We start from the raw sequence: 20,365 nt of genomic DNA, 5'->3' as shown, positions 1-20,365 counted from the left end.
CTCCCCACTCCAGTCCATACTTCACTCTGCTGCCCGCATCATTTTTCTAAAGACACATTCAGGACGTGTCCCCTGCCCCTCCTCAGAAATCTCCAATGGTTGCCCATCCACCTCTGTAACTAACAGAAACTCCTCACTATTGGCTTCAAAGCCATCCATCCTCTGGTCCCCTCCTACCTCACCTCCTTTCTCTCCTTCTCCATCCCAGCCCACACACTTCACTCCTCTTGTGCCGCTAACCTCCTCACTGTGCCTCCAGCTCGCTAATCTCACCGCCAACCCTTGGTCACATCCTGCCTCTGGCCTGGAACACCCTCCCTCCTCAAATCCCACAGACAATGACTCTCTACCCCTTCAAAGGCCCATCTCCTCTGAGAGACTTTCCCTAAGCCCCACTTTTCCTCATTTCCCACTCCCTTCTTTGTTGCCCTGACTCACTCCCTTTGCTCTTCCCCTCTCTCCCTGCCCTATACTTACGTCCACATGTGTCATATTATTAATTTGTATCGACATCTGTGTCCCCTCTCCCGGCCAGACTGTCAGCTCATTGTGGGTGGGAAGTTTCACTGTTTATTGTTGGATTGTCCTCCCCCAAGTGCTTAGTCCAGTGCTCTGCACACAGTAAGCACTCGATCAATACGACTGAATGAATGAATCCAAGCTAATTGGGCCAGACACAGTCCCTGTCCCACAGGGGCTCACACTCTTCATCCCCATTTTATGGATGAGGTTGCTGAGGCCCAGTGAAGTGAGTCGCCCAAGGTCACACATCAATCAAGGGGCGGAGGTGGGATGAGATCCCAGGGCCTTCCGATTCCCAGGCCCGGGCTCTCGCCATTAGGCCACGCTGCCTCTCTGCGTCCTCTTGGGCCGGACGAGTGTCCCCATGGCCCCAGGGCAAAACGGACATGACTTGGGACCACGAATGCGGTTGGGACTGAACCCTAGCTTCCTGCACAGGTTGAGGGGACACACACACACATACATGCAAGCTTCTCCTCGGTCCGTCCATTGATCGTATTTATTGAGCACTCACTCTGTGCAGAGCACCGGACCAAGCGCCTGGGAGATGACAACACACCAACATCACAGACACAGTCCCTGCCCACAATGAGCTTCCGGGTTAATAAAAATAATAATGATGGTATTTTGTTAGGCGCTTACTATATGCCCAGCACTGTTCTAAGCACTGGGGTAGATACAAGGTCATCAGGTTGTTCCGCGTGGGGCTCACAATCCTCATCCCCATTTCCCAGATGAGGCCACCGAGGCACAGGGAAGTGAAGTGACTTGCCCAAAGTTACACAGCTGGTAAGTGGCGGGGGGGGGGGGTCAGTCGGTCAAGCTGGTTGTGGGCAGGGAATGTGTCTGTTTATTGTTGTATTGTCCTCTCTGTCCTGGTGCTGGTAACCCTCCGGGCCTCCTCTGGCTCCCAGTTCGGTTACTTATGGCCTGTCCCTCATCCTTCAGGCCCCCTCCTTCCCACCGGCATGGCTCAGTGGAAAGAGCATGGGCTTTGGAGTCAGAGGTCGTGGGTCCAAATCCCGGCTCATCATCATCATCATCAATCGTATTTATTGAGCGCTTACTATGTGCAGAGCACTGTACTAAGCGCTTGGGAAGTACAAATTGGCAACATATAGAGACAGTCCCTACCCAACAGTGGGCTCACAGTCTAAAAGGGGTAGACAGAGAACAAAACCAAACATACTAACAAAATAAAATAAATAGGATAGATATGTACAAGTAAAATAAATAAATAAATAGAGTAATAAATATGTACAAACACATATACATATATACAGGTGCTGTGGGGAAGGGAAGGAGGTAAGATGGGGGGGATGGAGAGAGGGACGAGGAGGAGAGGAAGGAAGGGGCTCAGTCTGGGAAGGCCTCCTGGAGGAGGTGAGCTCTCAGCAGGGCCTTGAAGGGAGGAAGAGAGCTAGCCACTTGTCAGCTGTGTGACTTTGGGCAAGTCACTTAACTTCTCTGTGCCTCATTACCTCATCTGCAAAATGGGGATTAAGACTGTGAGCCCCACGTGGGACAACCTGATCACCCTGTAACCTCTCCAGCGCTTAAAACAGTGTTTTGCACACAGTAAGTGCTTAATAAATGCCATCATCATCATCCCTCATTCTTTTCTGACGCCTTGATCCTCATGCCAACTGTTACCCTTCAGCCTCCTCCTTCCCACCTTTCTCCTCTCTCTGTCCCTCAAACTTCAGCCTCCCTTATAATAATAATAATAATGTTGGTATTTGTTAAGCACTTACTACGTGCAAAGCACCGTTCTAAGAGCTGGGGGGAATACAAGGAGATGAGGTTGTCCCATGTGGGGCTCACAGTCTTAATCCCCATTTTACAGATGAGGGAACTGAGGCACAGAGAAGTTAAGCGACTTGCCCAAGGTCACACGGCAGACATGTGGGGGAGGCGGGCCCTTCCTGCCAATTTCCTCCCCCTTCTCTCCCTCCCCCACTCTTACTGTGCTCTACAGTCTCTCCATCCCTCACCCTTCAGCCTTCTTCCTTCCCGCCTTCCTCTCCCCTCCATCCTTCCTTTCTTCACCCCTCCCTCCCTCAGCCCTCTGTCTCTCCTGTCCCCGCCCTTTCCTTCAGGCCATTGAGGCGGGCTAACTTTCCCGCCTTTTCCCGCCTGCGGGGCCCCCAACGGCCTGCAGGGGGCGCCTGCGCGGGCCCTCTAAGCGCGGGGACGGTTGAGGGGCGGAGCCTAAGGGGTCGCGCGCCGGCCCCGCCCCGCCCCCTGCCGGCGGCCAGGAGAAGGAGGACGAGGAGGAGGGGGGCCGGGCGCCATGGGGCCGTCGGGGCCCGCGCTCCTGCTGCTGGGCCTGGGCTGCCTCCTCGCCGCCCCCGAGCCCGACGGGTGGGGCTTCTCCCGGTCCGAAGTGGTCATCCCCCGGAGGCTGACCCCCCGCCGCGGGGAGGCCCAGGAGCCCGGCCGGCTGTCCTACCTGCTGCCCCTCGACGGCCGGACGTACGTGCTGCACCTGCGGCCCAAGCAGCTGCTGCTGCCCCGCCGCCTGCCCGTCTTCACCTTCACGTCCCGGGGCGAGCTGGTGGAGGAGCAGCCCCCCCGTGCCCCACGACTGCTACTACCGCGGGGCCGTGGAGGGCGCCCCGGACTCCCTGGCCACCTTCAGCACCTGCTTCCGGGGCCTCTGGGGGATGCTGCAGCTGCACGGCCACCTCTACCAGGTGGAGCCCCTGCCGGCCTCCGCCACCTTCGAGCACCGGGTGTCCCGGCTGGTCGACCGGCCGCCGGGCAACCTGACCTGCGGCCTCACCGACGAGGAGATCGCCCTCCAGGCGGCCCAGTTCCGGCCGCCGGCCTCTTCCCGGCAGGTCGACTGGCACGACTCCTACATACACCCCAAGTACGTGGAGCTGGCCGTGGCGGTGGACAACGCCAGGTATCTATTCAGAAAATCCAATTTATCCGCAGTGATCCAGGATACAATTATCCTAGTCAGCTTGGTTGACTCGTACTTTGCTCCCTTAAAAGCTCACATCTCTTTGAAGGCTCTGGAGATCTGGAATGACAGTGACAAAGTGAATGTTATTAACAGAACCGCTAGACAAATCTTGACTGATTGGACAGCTTATCAAAGCAGAGAGATCTTTCCTCGGGTCCATCAAGACTTTGCACATTTGTATGTGTTGGGTGGTTTTCCTGATGCCACAGGTACTGCCAATACATACTCGGTCTGTATGCAAACTAAAATGGCATCTCTAAGCACGCTACCGGGAAACGACCTGGTTGGGCCATCGAAGTGGACTGCTCACAAGTTGGGCCATGGCTTTGGCATTGTCCACGATAGCCAGTATTGTTGGTGTGGAGGAAAGCTTTGTTTAATGAATGCCTTTGGCAAATTTGAAGGTGGTTTCAGTAATTGCAGTTTTGACAATTATTTCGTCTACGCATTCAAGCATGGAGCCTGTCTCAATAATTTTCCAGGATTAGGATTTGTGGTAGAGAGATGCGGTAACAAAGTGGTGGAAAGCGGAGAGCAGTGTGACTGTGGATCAACGAGTGAGTGTAAGAAAGATCCCTGTTGCTTGCCAAACTGCAGCTTGAGACCTGGGGTGCAGTGTGTTTCTGGGCTGTGCTGCAGACAGTGCCAGTTTCTTATGGCTAAAGAGGTCTGTAGACCGAAGAAAAGTGATTGTGATCTTGAAGAGTTCTGTAATGGGACCTCAAATCTGTGCCCCAGCGATATGTATATGCAGGATGGAACCCCATGTAGTAGCAATGCGGTTTGCTACCGTGGTACTTGTCATTCCCACCGTAAGCAGTGCAAAGCCATTTTTGATAAAGAAGCCGAGGATGCTCCATTATCCTGCTATGTGGAGGTGAACTATCATGGTGACCGGTTTGGAAACTGTGGCTATTTTAAGGAAAAGTATGTATTTTGTGAATCCTTAAATACACTGTGTGGAAGAGTGCAGTGTGTCAATGTGCGGACCATTCCCCCTTTGACAGAGCATATGTCAATCATTCAGACTCATTTGAAAGACAGCAATACCACCTGCTGGGGGACGGACTACCATGTAGCAATGAGTGCACTGGGAATCAGTGATATCGGAGATGTCCAAGATGGCACGCTCTGTGGCTCCGACTTGATATGCATTAACAAGACCTGCCATGATCTGTCTCTCCTCAAGTACGACTGTAAACCTGAAAAGTGTAACCATCGAGGGGTGTGTAACAACCAGAAACACTGCCACTGCGCTTTTGGCTGGGCCCCTCCGTTCTGTGAGACTCCTGGGGACGGAGGGAGCGTTGACAGCGGCCCTGCAGGCAAACCCTTGGCTGATGAGAGGACGTTCCCAATTTGGCCTGTTTTCATTCTCCGGCTCATCCTTTTTGTGGCCTCCTTGATCCTGACCTCAAGGAAGTTTATAAAATTGGAAAAGAAAGCACCTTTAACAGAAATGGAAGAGGAACCCAAGGAAAGCTGGCGTTCTAAACTGCTCAGAATACTTAGAGAAAGGGCAAGATCGTTCAGATGAATGTTTGTTTTCTCTGGCAAGCGTATGAAGATGCTGCAGCAAGCCCCTAGTCTGTGACAATCATACCAAGTCATTTTTGTTCTCAGAATTTTTAAAGGCTGGGCTAAATAGTTTTAAGAGTTTTTGAACAGAAAATGAAAATAAATTTTTTGTTGTGACTGACTGAAATTTATAGAGTTTCTTAGTGTGTTGTAGCTCCCAAATTCCGTGCGGGAGGGAGATGAGGGGATTCCGAGCCTGTGATTTAACTATAGAATCCTTGTTGCTGACAGAACCTTCCAGAGATCCTTCAGGCAGAAGGCATCTCTCAGCATCTTGAGCGGGCGAGAGTGTTGTTCATATGCAAGGAACTGAAACCGGGAGGCCGTGTACTAACCTGTCCACCGCGACTAGTTGACCACATGCATTTGCAAGTGTGGGGAACATCAAAGCCCCTTCTCTGACTCCTGTTCATTTTGAATCCAGGGACAAATCGGGGGCTTTTCTGTGGGGAAGCAAATGGGAGGAAATTTGTTTCAGGTAGGCCTCAAAGGGATAATGGAAAAGTGGACCCTGTGGACTCCGGCAGGGACCATCCGGCCGAGCTATGAAAGGCACAGGGTTTCAAAGTGAAAGAAGAGGTGAAGGAGGAGAGAGAGTAGAGGGGAGCAAAGGGAAGGCAATGAGGAGGGAAGAAGGAAGGCAGAGAAAGAGACGAAATAAGGCAAATGGAGCCAAGAAGAATGCAGAGTTGACTTCACTGACACTATCCTCTCCTACTTCTCTTCCCGGCTTCTCTGGCTGTATGTTTTCAGTCTCTTTTGCGGGCTCTTGCTCTTCTTCCCATCCCCTAACTGTAGGAGTCCTTCAGAGCTCAACTCTGGGTTCCCTTCTATTCTCCATGTGCACCCACTCCCTTGGAGAACTCATTCACTCACGTGACTTCCACTATCATCTCTACAGAGATGATTCCCAAATCTCCCTTTCCAGCCCTAATCTCCCTCCCCTGCAGTCTCACAATTCCCCCTGCCTTCAGGACATCTCTACTTGGATATTCTGCTGACATCTCAAACTTCAAGTGTCCCAATCTGAACTCCTCATCTTGCCAGCCAAACCCTATCCCTCACCTGACTTTCCTATCACTGCAGATAGCACCACCAAATCCTGTTAGTTCAACCTTTGCAACATTGCTAAAATCCACCCTAGCTTCTCCATCCAGACTGCTACCGCAGTAATCCAAGCATTCATCCTATTCCACCTTGATTACTGGAGCAGCCTCCTTGCTGACCTCCCTGCCTCACTTCAGTCCATACTTCACTCTGCTGCCCAGCTCATTTTTCTACAAAACCATTCAGTCCGGGTTTCCCCACTTCTCAAGAACCTCCAGTGGTTGCCCATCCACCTCCACATCCAACAGTATCTCCTTACCGTCGGCTTTAAAGCCTTTAATCACCTTGCCATCTCTTGCCTTATCTCCCTGATTTCCTACTACAACTCAACCTGCACACTCCACTCCTCTAATGGCAATCTACTCACTCTACCTCTATCTTGTGTCGCTCACTGCCTATTCCTTGCCAAGCCCTCTCTCTGTGGCCTGGAACTCCCTCCCTCTTCATATCCGACTTGTTCATTCTCCCCACCTTCAAAGCCTTTTTAAAAGCACATCTCTTCCAAGAGGCCATCTCCAACTAAGCCTTCATTTCCTCTTCTCCCACTCTCTTCTCTGACACCCTTGCACTAGGATTTGCACCCTTTATTCAATCTGCCTTTAGCCCTACAGCGCTTATGTACATATCTGTAATTTAATTCCTTTATTTATATTGATGTCTGTCTCCCACTCTAGACTCTAAGCTCATTGTGGGCAGGGAACGTGCCTACCAACTCTGTTATATTGTATTCTCCTAAGTGCTTTGTACAGTGTTCTGCACACAGTAAGTTTTCAATAAATACAATTGATAGATTGATTGGAAGGCTGAGAAGGCAACAGTGAGAAGGAACAAAACCGGTGGACTGCAGTGGTGTCAGCTATACCATTCTAGAAGAAACTCTGTGTGGGCATCTGGCATCATGTGGAAGACAGCGTCCACAATCACAACATTAAACACCTCAGGGATTAGGATGGTCCCATAGAATCCCTTTAGAGAGAAAATCCTAATGTCAACCAAAATGTTGTAGTAGAATGATGGGTCCTAAAGGCCATCTGACCAGTGTGAGGACAGTGTGAGGACATCATCATCATCAATCGTATTTATTGAGCGCTTACTATGTGCAGAGCACTGTACTAAGCGCTTGGGAAGTACAAATTGGCAACATATAGAGACAGTCCCTACCCAACAGTGGGCTCACAGTCTAAAAGACATCCCTCTAGACTGTGAGCTCCCTCTAGTCCTTGAGCTTGTTATGGGCAGGGAATGTGTCTGATGTTATATTGTACTCTCCCAAGCACTTAGTACAGTGCTTTGCACATAGTAAGCGCTCAATAAATGTGGTTATTATCATTATCAATATATAGTATGTTTACTGACAGCTCACCTCTTCCAGCCTTGACTGAGCCCCCTTTTCCCTCTCCTTCTCCCCTCCCCATCGCCTCCCCACCCTACCCTCTTCCCCTCCCCACAGCACATGTATGTATTCGTACATATTTATTACTCTATTTTATTTGTACATATTTACTACTCTATTTTATCAATGATGTGCATATAACTATAATTCTATTTATTCCAATGGTTTTGACACCAGTCTACTTGTTTTGTTTTGTTGTCTGTCTCCCCCTTCTAGACTGTGAGCCCGTTGTCGGGTAGGGACCGTCTCTGTATGTTGCCGACTTGTTCTTCCCAAAAGCTTAGTACAGTGCTCTGCAAACAGTAGGCGCACAATAAATACGATTGAATGAATGAATGAATGCAATAACACAATTATTAATATAATTGGCATATTAATATAATATATTTATGCACTACATTAATACAATTTACATAATACAATACAAGTAATTATAATAAATAATAATAATAGTGTGGCAGGAATGTTGGAAGAGATATGGGTGAAGGTAAACATAGGGCAGGTCTATTGTATTAGACTCTCCCCAGCGCTTAGTACAGTGCTGTGCACTTGGAAAGCCCTCAGTGAAGATCATTAATTGATGGATGGGTTGGGAAGAGCTTCAAAAACCCTAAAGAAGGATATTTAACTTGAGACATTTTTGCAAAGGAAATCCTGAGATAATGATGTGGGTCTTAAGAAAAATTTGAATGGAATTGCTGAAACAAATGACTTACTGAAAACTTACTAAGAGCCCATTGGGCAATTTAAAAATGCTACATCAAAGGGCCTGGTTAAATATGTGTCCCAGGACAAAGTCAGTCAAGCAACCAAATTAAAATCCTGCTTGGATGGCGGGCAGTTTAACAGAGGCCCCCTGAGGGAAAGACTCATCCTACTGGGCATGGGTAAGTACATAAAGAGAGATGGAGGCCAACAGGAAGCACACACATAAAAGAGATCAGAAAATTCCAGGCAGTGGCAGCATCCATTCATTCATTCAGTCGTATTTATTGAGCAGTTAGTGTTTGCAGAGCACTGTACTAAGCACTTAGCATCCAAAAATCAGAGGAATCTGGAAAATAAAGGGCACGATAGGGAGACGGGCAAGCTGGAGAGAGAACTGTTCTGAGGGTCCCCAGTCTTTTTTTTTAATGGTGTTTGTTAATTTCTTACTATGTACCAGGCACTGTATGAACCACTGGGATGGATACAAGCTAATCGGGTTGGACACAGTCTTTGTCCCAGATTGGGCTCATGGTCTTAATCCCCATTTTACAGGTGAGGTAACTGAGGCCCAGAGAAGTTAAGTGACTCACCCAAAGTCACACAACAGACAAGCAGACAAGATGTGCAGAATGAGAACCCAGGTGTTTGTGACTCCCAAGCCCGTGCTCTATCCATTAGGCCATGCTGCTTCTCTTTTGCCCAGCAAAGGAGACGGCAGAGTTAAAGCACCCAAGAATGAACTGGATGTAGATCATCATCATCAATCGTATTTATTGAGCGCTTACTATGTGCAGAGCATTGTACTAAGCGCTTGGGAAGTACAAATTGGCAACATATAGAGACAGTCCCTACCCAACAGTGGGCTCACAGTCTAGATGAGATGGGCCTGATACCTACAAACAGGTGTTTGTGACTCCCAAGCCTGTGCTCTATCCATTAGGCCGTGCTGCTTCTCTTTTGTCTTTTAGACTGTGAGCCCACTGTTGGGTAGGGATTGTCTCTATATGTTGCCAACTTGTACTTCCCAAGCGCTTAGTACAGTGCTCTGCACACGGTAAGCGCTCAATAAATACGATTGATTGATTGATTGATTTTCCCCAGCAAAGGAGAGGGCAGAGTTAAAGCACCCAAGAATGAACCTGATGTAGATGAGATGGGCCTGACACCTACAATTCCACCAGTAGCACTCTGTGGGGCATCCACGGGAGAGAAGGAAATGGACCGTGGAAGTGATCCAGGGCTGTGGATCGGTGGTACGAGATCAATGAAGGGATAGGGGGGCGAGTGAGTTGATTACGGTAGCGAGGGTGGCGTTGAGGGCGTCAGTTTGGTCAACAAGGTGAGGTAGTTTGGGTGGGGGGCTTTAATGGGGGCATTAAGAGAAGCAGCGTGGCTCAGTGGAAAAGAGCCCGGGCTTTGGAGTCTGAGGTCATGGGTTCAAATCCCGGCTCCGTCACTTGTCAGCTGTGTGAATTTGGGCAAGTCACTTCACTTCTCTGGGCCTCAGTGACCTCATCTGTAAAATGGGGATGAAGACTGTGAGCCCCCCCCCCCCCCCGTGGGACAACCTGATCCCCTTGTCACCTCCCCAGCGCTTAGAACAGTGCTTTGTACATAGTAAGAGCTTCATAAATGCCATCAACAAAAAAAAAATTCGAATTTGAGGAAATTCGATGGGGTCAAGAGACTGGAGGTCTGTACTGGGCACAGGACATTGCAGGGAGTCTGGGCATGGAAACCAAACCAACTCCTTTGTCCGTCCGGACGCCTCCCCCTTCGCCTCACACCATCGGCCCCTTTGCCCAACTTTCCCGCCCTTTCCCGCCCTTTCCCGCCCTTTCCTGCCCACGCGCACGCGCCTAACGGCCAGCAAAGGTCACATGCTTGGGCCCACCTGATGCAGGGACGGTTGAGGGGCGGAGCCTAAGGGGTTGCGCGCCGGCCCCGCCCCGCCCCCTGCCGGCGGCCAGGAGGAGGAGGAGGAGGGCCGGGGCCGGGCGCCATGCGGCCGTCGGGGCCCGCGCTCCTGCTGCTGGGCCTGGGCTACCTCCTCGCCGCCCCCGAGCCCGACCCGTGGGGCTTCTCCTGGTCCGAAGTGGTCATCCCCCGGAGGCTGACCCCCCGCCTCGGGGAGGCCCAGGAGCCCGGCCGGCTGACCTACCTGCTGCCCCTCGACGGCCGGAGGCACGTGCTGCACCTGCGGCCCAAGCAGCTGCTGCTGCCCCGCCGCCTGCCCGTCTTCACCTTCACGGCCCGGGGCGAGCTGGTGGAGGAGCAGCCCCCCGTGCCCCACGACTGCTACTACCGCGGGGCCGTGGAGGGCGCCCCGGACTCCCTGGCCACCTTCAGCACCTGCTTCCGGGGTCTCTGGGGGATGCTGCGGCTGCACGGCCGCCTCTACCAGGTGGAGCCCCTGCCGGCCTCCGCCACCTTCGAGCACCGGGTGTCCCGGCTGGTCGACCGGCCGCTGAGCAACCTGACCTGCGGCCTCACCGACAAGGAGATCGCCCGCCAGGCGACCCGGTTCCGGCCGCCGGCCCCCTTCCGACGGGTCGACTGGCACGACTCCTACATACACTCCAAGTACGTGGAGCTGGCCGTGGCGGTGGACAACACCAGGTACAGATTCAGGAAAAGCAATTTATCCGCAGTCATCCGGGACACAATTATCCTGGTGAATTTTGCAGACTCACACTTTCAGGAGCTGAAAGCTCGAATCTTTTTGAAAGCCCTGGAGGTCTGGACAGACCGTGACAAAGTGAATGTGAGGCATCCAGAGTTATTGCGAATACTTGAAGAATTTTTACCTTACCAGGAAAATAACATATATCCCCGTGTCCAACAAGACCTTGCACATTTGTTTGTGTTGAAGATTTTTCCCGATGCTTTGGGGTGGGCTTATCGTAGCAGTGTCTGTGATGCAAAATGGATGGGATCCATATCCAGTCTGCCGGGCAAATTCCTGTTTGAGCCTTCACTGTGGTTCACCCATGAATTGGGACACGGCTGTGGCATGGCCCATGATGACGAGTATTGTACATGCAAAGGATTAACGTGTATCATGAAATCTGCTGGCCTCCGTCTTGGTGGTTTTAGTAATTGCAGTTTCGCTGATTTTTTCTTCACAAGCCGGTTTGCCTCCTGTCTCAATAATATTCCAGGACAGTTTCTGGTAGTAAAGACATGTGGTAACAAAGTGGTGGAATGGGGAGAGGAATGTGACTGTGGATCAGAGAGGGAGTGTGAGAAAGACGCTTGTTGCCTGTCAAACTGCAGGTTGAGCCCTGATGCAGAGTGTGCTTCTGGACTGTGCTGCAAAGGATGCCAATTTGTTCCAGCCAGAAAGGTCTGTAGGCCAAGGCAAAGTGAATGTGATCTCGACGAGTTCTGCAATGGGACCTCAAGTGTGTGCCCAGAAGATGTGTACAAGCAGGATGGGACCCCGTGTAGTGGCGGTGCCATCTGTTACCATGGCGGTTGTCGTTCCCACCTTCGGCAGTGCAGAGCCCTTTTTGGTAAAGAAGCCGTGGATGCTCCATTACTGTGTTATGAGGAGGTGAATGGATATGTTGACCGATTTGGGAACTGTGGGTTAGAGCAAAACCTTTATAAAAAATGTGCAGTACGTGATATGTTGTGTGGAAGAGTGCAGTGCGTCAATGTGAAGATGATTCCTTCAATGCCAGACCACACATCAGTCATTCAGTCTCATGCGAAAGCTAGCAATACCATGTGCTGGGGGACAGACTACCATGTATCAATGCACACGATGAAAATCGCTGACATTGGGGATGTCAAAGACGGCAGCTTCTGCGGCCTTGGCTTGATATGCATTAACAGGACCTGCCTCAATGTGTCCCTCCTGAATTATGACTGTGAACCTGAAAAGTGTAACCATCGAGGGGTGTGCAACAACAAGAGAAACTGCCACTGCGATTATGGCTGGGCCCCTCCATTCTGTGAGACCCCTGGGGACGGGGGGAGCATTGACAGCGGCCCTCCAGGTAAACCAGTTGCTGCAACAACGTTTCAAGTTTGGCCCATTTGCATTCTCCGGATCATTGTTTTTGTTGCCTCTTTGATTCTGGCATCGACGAAGTTGATGAAAACTGAAGAGAAAGCACCTTTAAAAGAAATGGAAAAGAAATCCAAGAAAAGGCTGCAATCAAAGTTCTCTAGGAAATTTAGGGAAAGGGTAACATTTTTCAGGTAAATGTTTGTTTTCCCTAGTAAGCTAATGGAGATGCTGCAACAAGCCAATATTACTTCTGTGACAATCATATTGAGAGTTTAATCTGTAGAATTTTTAAAAGCTGTGCCTCATGGTTCTCTCAGAAAGTGAAAGTAAATTTTTCGTAGTGATTGAGTGAAATATGTTGAGCCCCTTAAGTGTGCTGTAGCTCCCAATTTTCACGTGGGAGGGAGTTGAGTGGCTTCTGTGATTTAACTATAGAATCCTTGTTGCTGACAGAACTTTCCAACGATCCTTCAGGCAGAAGGCATAGCTTGGCATCTCCAGCAGGCAAGAGTGTTGTCCTTAGGTGAGGAACTCTGAAACTGGGAGGCCATGTACTAACCTGTCCACCACAACTATTTGACCACACACATTTGTAAATGTAAAGTCAAAGCCCCTACTCTGACTTCCGTTTGTTTTGAATTCAGGGGCAAATCGGGGGCTCTTCTGGGAGAAACAAATGGGGGGAAATTTTTCAGGTGGGCCTCAAAGGGTTAATGGAAAAGGGGTCCCTGTAGACCCAGGCAGGAACCACACAACCGGCCTGTGTAAAGGACAAGGTTTCAAGGTGACGGAAGAGGCGAAGGAGGACAGAGAGAGGAGGGGAGCCAGGAGAAGGCAATAAGAAGGGAGGAAGGAAGGCAGGGAAAAAGACCGAAGGAGGTAAATGATGCCAAGAAGAATGCTTCACCGACGCTGTCCTCTTCAGGTTACCTTGATTAATCTATCAGCCTCCTTGCTGACCTCCCTGCTTTCTGCCTCTCCTCACTCCAGTCCATACTGCATTCTACTGTCCAGATCATTTTTTTTTTACAGAAATGTTCAGGCCACGTTTCCCCACTCCTCAAGAACCTCCAGTGGTTGCCCATCTACCTCCACATCCAAAAGAAATGCTTCACCGTTGGCTTTCACACGCTCAATCGCTCTTCCCCCCTTCAAAGCCCTACTGAAGGCACATTTCCTCCAAGAGACCTAAACTAAACCTCCTTTTCCTCAGTTTCCTCTCCCTCCCGCATCACCGAGACTTGCCCCCTTTGCTCTTGCTCCCCTCTCCCCAACCCGCAGCACTTATGTATATAAGTATATATCTGTAATCCTATGTATCTATATTGATGTCCGTTTACTTGTATTGATGTCTGTCTCCCTCCCTCTAGACTGTGAGCCCGTTGTGGGCAGATTGTCTCTCTTTATTTCTGTATCGTACTGTCCAAGCGGTCAGTACAATACTCTGCACACAGTAAGCGCTAAATAAATACGACTGAATGAATGGATGAACCCAGGAGCGGAGGAGGCAGAATATGGAGGCAGTTCAGGGATTGAATGTACTTTCCAAGCGGTCAGTACAATACTCTGCACACAGTAAGCGCTCAATAAATATGACTGAATGAATGAATGAACCCAGGAGCGGAGGAGGCAGAATACGGAGGCGGTTCAGGGATTGAATGTACTTTCCAAGCGGTCAGTACAATACTCTGCACACAGTAAGCGCTCAATAAATACGACTGAATGAACCCAGGAGCGGAGGAGGCAGAATATGGAGGCGGTTCAGGGATGAGGGGTATGGTGCGAGATGGGCCGAGGAACCGGAGAGTGAATGAGGTGAGTTGAGTCTAGTTCCCTCTAGACTGTAAGCTCGTTGTGGGAAGGGCACATGTTTGTTTATTCTTGTATTGAGCTCTCCCTGGCGCTTAGTACAGTGCCCTGCACACAGTAAGCGCTCAGTAAATACGACTGAATGAGGGAAGGAAGAGGGTGGCGTTGAGGGCGTCGATTGGGGACGCCATAGAGACCAAAAGCTTGGGTCTCCCTGCCCTCCCGGTTGCCTCGTCCTCCTTTCCCGCCACCTCCTCCTCCTCCTCCTCCGTCCTTCTCCCCTTCAACTCGTCCAACCCTTCCTCCTTCCTCCCCCTCAGCCTGGCGGCGGCCGCCCTTCACCAGTCTCTTCCGGCTTGTACCGCCGGGGTCGGGTTGGGGGGGAAGGGGGAGGAGAACTAAGCGGCCGGCAGAGGGCGCACGTGCGGGCCCGCCAAGCGAAGGGACCGTTGAACGGCAGGGCCTGCAGGGGGGCGGGCTTGCCCTGCCCCCTGCCGGCGGCCAGGAGGAGGGGCGGGCGCCAAGGGGACGCCATGGGGCCGTCGGGGCCCGCGCTCCTGCTGCTGGGCCTGGGCTGCCTCCTCGCCGCCCCCGAGCCCGACGGGTGGGGCTTCTCCCGGTCCGAAGTGGTCATCCCCCGGAGGCTGACCCCCCGCCGCGGGGAGGCCCAGGAGCCCGGCCGGCTGTCCTACCTGCTGCCCCTCGACGGCCGGACGCACGTGCTGCACCTGCGGCCCAAGCAGCTGCTGCTGCCCCACCGCCTGCCCGTCTTCACCTTCACGGCCCGGGGCGAGCTGGTGGAGGAGCAGCCCCCCGTGCCCCACGACTGCTACTACCGCGGGGCCGTGGAGGGCGCCCCGGACTCCCTGGCCACCTTCAGCACCTGCTTCCGGGGGCTCTGGGGGATGCTGCGGCTGCACGGCCGCCTCTACCAGGTGGAGCCCCTGCCGGCCTCCGCCACCTTCGAGCACCGGGTGTCCCGGCTGGTCGACCGGCCGCCGGGCAACCTGACCTGCGGCCTCACCGACGAGGAGATCGCCCGCCAGGCGGCCCAGTTCCGGCTGCCGGCCTCTTCCCGTCCGATTGACTGGCACGACTCCTACATACACCCCAAGTACGTGGAGCTGGTCGTGGTGGTGGACAACGCCAGGTACAGATTCAGGAAAAACAATATTTCCGCAGTCATTCAGGATGCCATTTTCTTGGTGAATTTTGCAGATTCACATTTTCAGGGACTGAAAGCTCGTGTGTTCTTGAAAGCCCTGGAGATCTGGACAGACCATGACAAAGTGAATACTAAGCATTCAAAAATATTTCAAGTACTTGCTGAATTTTCAGCTTACCAGAATGATAACATATATCCTCGAGTCCAACAAGATTTTACCCATTTGTTTGTGTCGAAAACTTTTCCTGATGCCATGGGAAAGGCCTATGTTGGTAGCATGTGTAATACGAGGCTAGGGGCATCCGTATCCAGTCTGCCAGGGAAATCTATGTTTGATCCTGCACTGTGGTTCACCCACGAACTGGGGCACGCCTGTGGCATGAACCATGATGAAGAGTACTGTACTTGCAAAGGATCAACATGTGTCATGGGGTCTGGGGGGGTCTTTCTCGGTGGTTTTAGTAATTGCAGTTTTGTTGAATATTTCTACTTCACAAACCTGTTTGCCACCTGTCTCAATAATATACCAGAACAGTTATTTGTAGTAGAGAAATGTGGTAACGAAGTGGTGGAAGTGGGGGAGGAATGTGACTGTGGATCAGCGAGTGAGTGTAAGAAAGATGGCTGTTGCCTGTCAAACTGCACGTTGAGCCCCGGGACAGAGTGTACTTCTGGACTGTGCTGCAAAAGGTGCCAGTTGGTTCCAGCCAAAAAGGTCTGTAGGGCGAAGCAAAGTGAATGTGATCTCGATGAGTTCTGTAATGGGACCTCAAATATGTGCCCAGAAGATGTGTACAAGCAGGATGGGACCCCGTGTAGTGACGGCGCCGTCTGTTACCATGGCAATTGCCATTCCCACCTTCAGCAGTGCAGAGTCCTTTTTGGTAAAGATGCCATGAATGCTCCGTTATTGTGTTATAAGGAGGTGAATGGGTACATGGACCGATTTGGGAACTGTGGTTTAGAGGGAAACCTTTACAGAGAGTGTTTGGCACGTGATGAATTGTGTGGAAGAGTGCAGTGTGTCAACGTGAAGACCATTCCTTCTATGCCAGACCATACATCAGTCATTCAAACTCATGTGAAAGCCAACAATACCATGTGCTGGGGGACTGACTACCACGCAGCAATGCACACACTGAAAATCCCTGATATCGGGGACGTTAAAGATGGGACCTTCTGCGGCACTGGCTTGATATGCATTAACCGGACCTGCCTCAACGTGTCTCTCCTCAATTATGACTGCGAACCTCAAAAGTGTAACCAAAAAGGGGTATGCAACAACAAGAGAAACTGCCACTGCGATTATGGCTGGGCCCCTCCATTCTGTGAGACTCCTGGGGACGGGGGGAGCGTTGACAGCGGCCCTGCAGGCAAAACGGTTGTTGCAAGGACATTTCAAGTTTGGCCCATTTTCATTCTCCGGACCATTTTTTTTGTTGCCACATTGATCCTCGTACCCTTCATGCGTATATCATTTTCTTAAGAATTGTCACTGTCCAAAATAAAGAATAGAGGGGAAAAAAATGACCCAAATAACGAGGGATCCACAAAACTATCTTGTCTTGTACCGTCGTCTCCGACCCATAGCGACACCATGGACACATCTCTTCCAGAAGGCCCCACCTCCATCTGCAGTCGTTCTGGTAGTGGATCCGTAGAGTTTTCTTAGTAAAAAATGCAGAAGTGGTTTACCATTGCCATCTTCTGCGCAATAAACTTAAGTCTCTGCCCTCGACTCTCTCCCATGCCGCTGCTCCCCAGCACAGGTGAGTTTTAACTTGTAGCAGACTGCCTTCCATTCACCAGTCACTGCCCAAGCTAAGAATGGAATGGAAATGCCTCTGCTTGACTCTCCCTCGCATAGTCGAGACTTGGTAAAGTATTGGAAACTCTCCACGAGTGACCCTGAGAGGAACCACAAAATTACAGATAGGGAAAAATTGCCTGTTCTCTATGCGAGGCTCTAAAGAGGCCTTTTTTGCTGAAGCAAAACATACTTCCAGGGTGAACGTTGCAATTGATTTTTGTTCTCAGGACTCTACAGAGCCATGATTTCAACTGGAAAATAAAATTCCATTTTGATTTATAACTAAGTGCCATTTGTAGAGTTCATTAGTGTCGCTGTCGCTCTTAGTGACCTGACTGGCTCCTGAGCCTGTGATTTAACTATAGAATCCCTGTTGCTAACAGAAACTTCCAAAGATCCTTCAGGCAGAATGCAGCTCTCTGCAACTCCAGTAGATGGGAATATTGTCAATTGTTCAGGAACTGTGAAACATGGGCATCATGCAAATCTGCCCATCAAAAGAACTGGACTGCAAACACTTGCAAAAACAGAGCAAGTTTGACTCCTAATCCTTTTGAATCCAGGGGTAAAAATGGGACTTTTCTGGGTGAAGCAAATGGGAGCAAATTTGTCAGGAGGACTTTGAGGTTTAATGGAAAAGTCAGCCCCGCAGACTCAGGCAGGAAACAGCCAATAGGACTGGGAAAGGACAGTGTTTCGAGGCAAAAGAAGAGATGAAGGAGGATAGAAGATGAGAATAAAGACAGAGAAATGACGAGGGAAGAAGGGGAAAGAGACCAAAAAAGGGAAAAGGGGTCAAGAAAAATGCTGGGTTAGAAGAGTGAGGGGGCAACAGTGTAAAGGAAGAAAACCAGTGGATGGCAGAGCTGCCAGCTCCTCCCATTCTAGCAGAAAGTCCATGTGCGCTTCTGGCGTCCTATGGGGTGAAGCATCCACCTTCAATCAATCAGTCGTATTTACTCATTCATTCATTCATTCATTCAGTTGTATTTATTGAGCAATTGCTGTTTGCAGAGCACTGTACTAAGCATTGGGAAGTACAAATTGGCAACATATAGAGATGGTCCCTACCCAACAACGGGCTCACAGTCTAGAAGAGGGAGACAGACAACAAAACAAAACATGTGGACAGGTGTCAAGTCATCAGAATAAATAGAAGTAGAGCTAGATGCACATCATTAACAAAATAAATAGAATAGTAAATATGTATAAGCAAAATAAATACAGTAATCTGTACAAACATACAGCTGCTGTGGGGAGGGGAAGGAGGTAGGGCCGGGGGGGAGGGGGAGGAAGAGAGGAAGGAAGGGGTTCAGTCTGGGAAGGCCTCCTGGAGGAGGTGAGCTCTCAGTAGGGCTTTGAAGGGAGGAAGAGAGCTAGCTTGGCGGAGGTGCAGAGGGAGGGCATTCTGGGCCAGGGGGAGGACATGGGCCAGGAGTCGACAGCGACCCCTCCCTTCCTTCCTCTCCCCCTCGTCCCCCTCTCCATCCCCCCATCTTACCTCCTTCCCTTCCCCACAGCACCTGTATATATGTACATATGTTTGTACATATTTATTACTCTATTTATTTATTTATTTTACTTGTACATATCTATTCTATTTATTTTATTTTGTTAGTATGTTTGGTTTTGTTCTCTGTCTCCCCCTTTTAGACTGTGAGCCCACTGTTGGGTAGGGACTGTCTCTGTATGTTGCCAATTTGTACTTCCCAAGCGCTTAGTACAGTGCTCTGCACATAGTAAGCGCTCAATAAATACGATTGATTGATTGATTGACAGGTGAGAACGAGGCACAGTGAGGAGGTTGGCGGCAGAGGAGTGGAGGGTGTGGGCTGGGCTGTAGAAGGAAAGAAGGGAGGAGAGGTAGGAGGGGGCGAGGTGATGGACAGCCTTGAAACCGAGAATGAGGAGTTTCTGCCTGATGCGTAGGTTGACTGGTAGCCACTGGAGATTTTTGAGGAGGGGAGTAACATGCCCAGAGCGTTTCTGCACAAGGATGATCCGGGCAGCAGCGTGAAGTATAGACTGAAGTGGGGAGAGACAGGAGGATGGGAGATCAGAGAGGAGGCTGATGCGGTAATCCAGTCGGGATAGGATGAGAGATTAAACCAGCAGGGTAGCGGTTTGGATGGAGAAGAATGGGCGGATCTTGGCGATGTTGCAGAGGTGAGGCCAGCAGGTTTTGGTGACGGATTGGATGTGAGGGGTGAACGAGAGAGCAGAGTCGAGGCACTCTTGCTGAGCATGAGTTCAGCATTTTCTGTGTGCTATTCAGATATTCTCATGGCTCTGTTGACATCAGGGAGAGACCTGTAGAGGACCAGGGAAGATTCTAGAAAGATCACACCTGATCTTCCAATTTTCTCAGTGAAGTACATGGCCAGGTCATCAGGTCATTATTCTAATGGATCTGTTGACTAATAAATCTAGCTAAGACCTTTGGATAGGATAAGAACTTTTCCTGAAACTGTTAATTCAAGAGCATGGCATAGTGTATAGAACACGGGCCTGAGAGTCAGAAAGTCATGGGTTTTAATCCCGGCTCTGCCACATGTCTGCTGTGTGACCTTGGGCAAGTCACTACACTTCTTCAGAGCTTAGAACAGTGCTTTGCACATAGTAAGCACTTAATAAATGCCATCATTATTATTATTCTCTGTGCCTCAGCTACCTCATCTGTAAAATGGGGATTGAGACTGTGAACCCCATGTGGGACAGGGACTGTGTCTGACCGAATTTGCTTGTATCCACACCGGTGTTTAGTACAGAGCCTGGCACATAGTAAGTGCTCAACAAATACCGCAGTTATCATTATTATTATTAGAGTTATCAAAGAAAGATGATCACTTGAATTTATTAATAAAAATAATAATTAGTGCTTGGCACATAGGAAGTACTTTAAAAGTACAATAATAATAATATAATATTGCACTATTCTAAGTACTGGGGTACTGGGATAGATTATTATTACCCTTATTATTATTGTACTTTTTAAACACTTTTAAGTAAACACTTCATGGCTCAGTGGAAAGAGCCCGGGCTCTGGAGTCAGAGGTAATGGGTTCAAATCCCGGCTCTGCCAATTGCCAGCTGTGTGACTTTGGGCAAGTCATTTAACTTCTCTGTACCTCAGTACCCTCATCTGTAAAATGGGGATTAAGACTGTGAGCCCCCCGTGGGACAACCTGATCACTTTGTAACCTCTCCAGCGCTTAGAACAGTGCTTTGCACATAGTAAGTGCTTAATAAATGCTATCATTATTATTATTATTACTGAGAGC

At 50.2% G+C, this 20,365-nt stretch overlaps 2 protein-coding genes and 1 pseudogene across 2 annotated transcripts; all 3 read left to right on the top strand.

Annotated features, from left to right (window-relative positions):
* The first annotated feature begins 2,807 nt into the window (after positions 1-2,807).
* Positions 2,808-5,201, top strand: LOC119938496 (annotated as a pseudogene).
* Positions 5,202-10,278: 5,077 nt separating this feature from the next.
* LOC119938430 (disintegrin and metalloproteinase domain-containing protein 30-like) lies at positions 10,279-12,644 on the top strand. Its single transcript, XM_038758259.1, has one exon. It carries the CDS (start codon positions 10,285-10,287, stop codon positions 12,493-12,495), a length of 2,211 nt encoding a protein of 736 aa, XP_038614187.1. The 5' UTR covers positions 10,279-10,284; the 3' UTR covers positions 12,496-12,644.
* A 1,998-nt stretch (positions 12,645-14,642) lies between these two features.
* On the top strand, positions 14,643-16,908 carry LOC119938479 (disintegrin and metalloproteinase domain-containing protein 30-like). The gene has a single exon (XM_038758316.1). The coding sequence runs from the start codon at positions 14,643-14,645 to the stop codon at positions 16,758-16,760; it is 2,118 nt and encodes a 705-aa protein (XP_038614244.1). The 3' UTR covers positions 16,761-16,908.
* The last annotated feature ends 3,457 nt before the right edge of the window (positions 16,909-20,365 follow it).

The sequence above is a fragment of the Tachyglossus aculeatus genome, chromosome 16 (genome assembly GCF_015852505.1).
Source record: "Tachyglossus aculeatus isolate mTacAcu1 chromosome 16, mTacAcu1.pri, whole genome shotgun sequence".
In the NCBI taxonomy this organism is placed as follows: Eukaryota; Metazoa; Chordata; class Mammalia; order Monotremata; family Tachyglossidae; genus Tachyglossus; species Tachyglossus aculeatus.
This window is presented reverse-complemented; position numbering and strand designations above follow the sequence as displayed.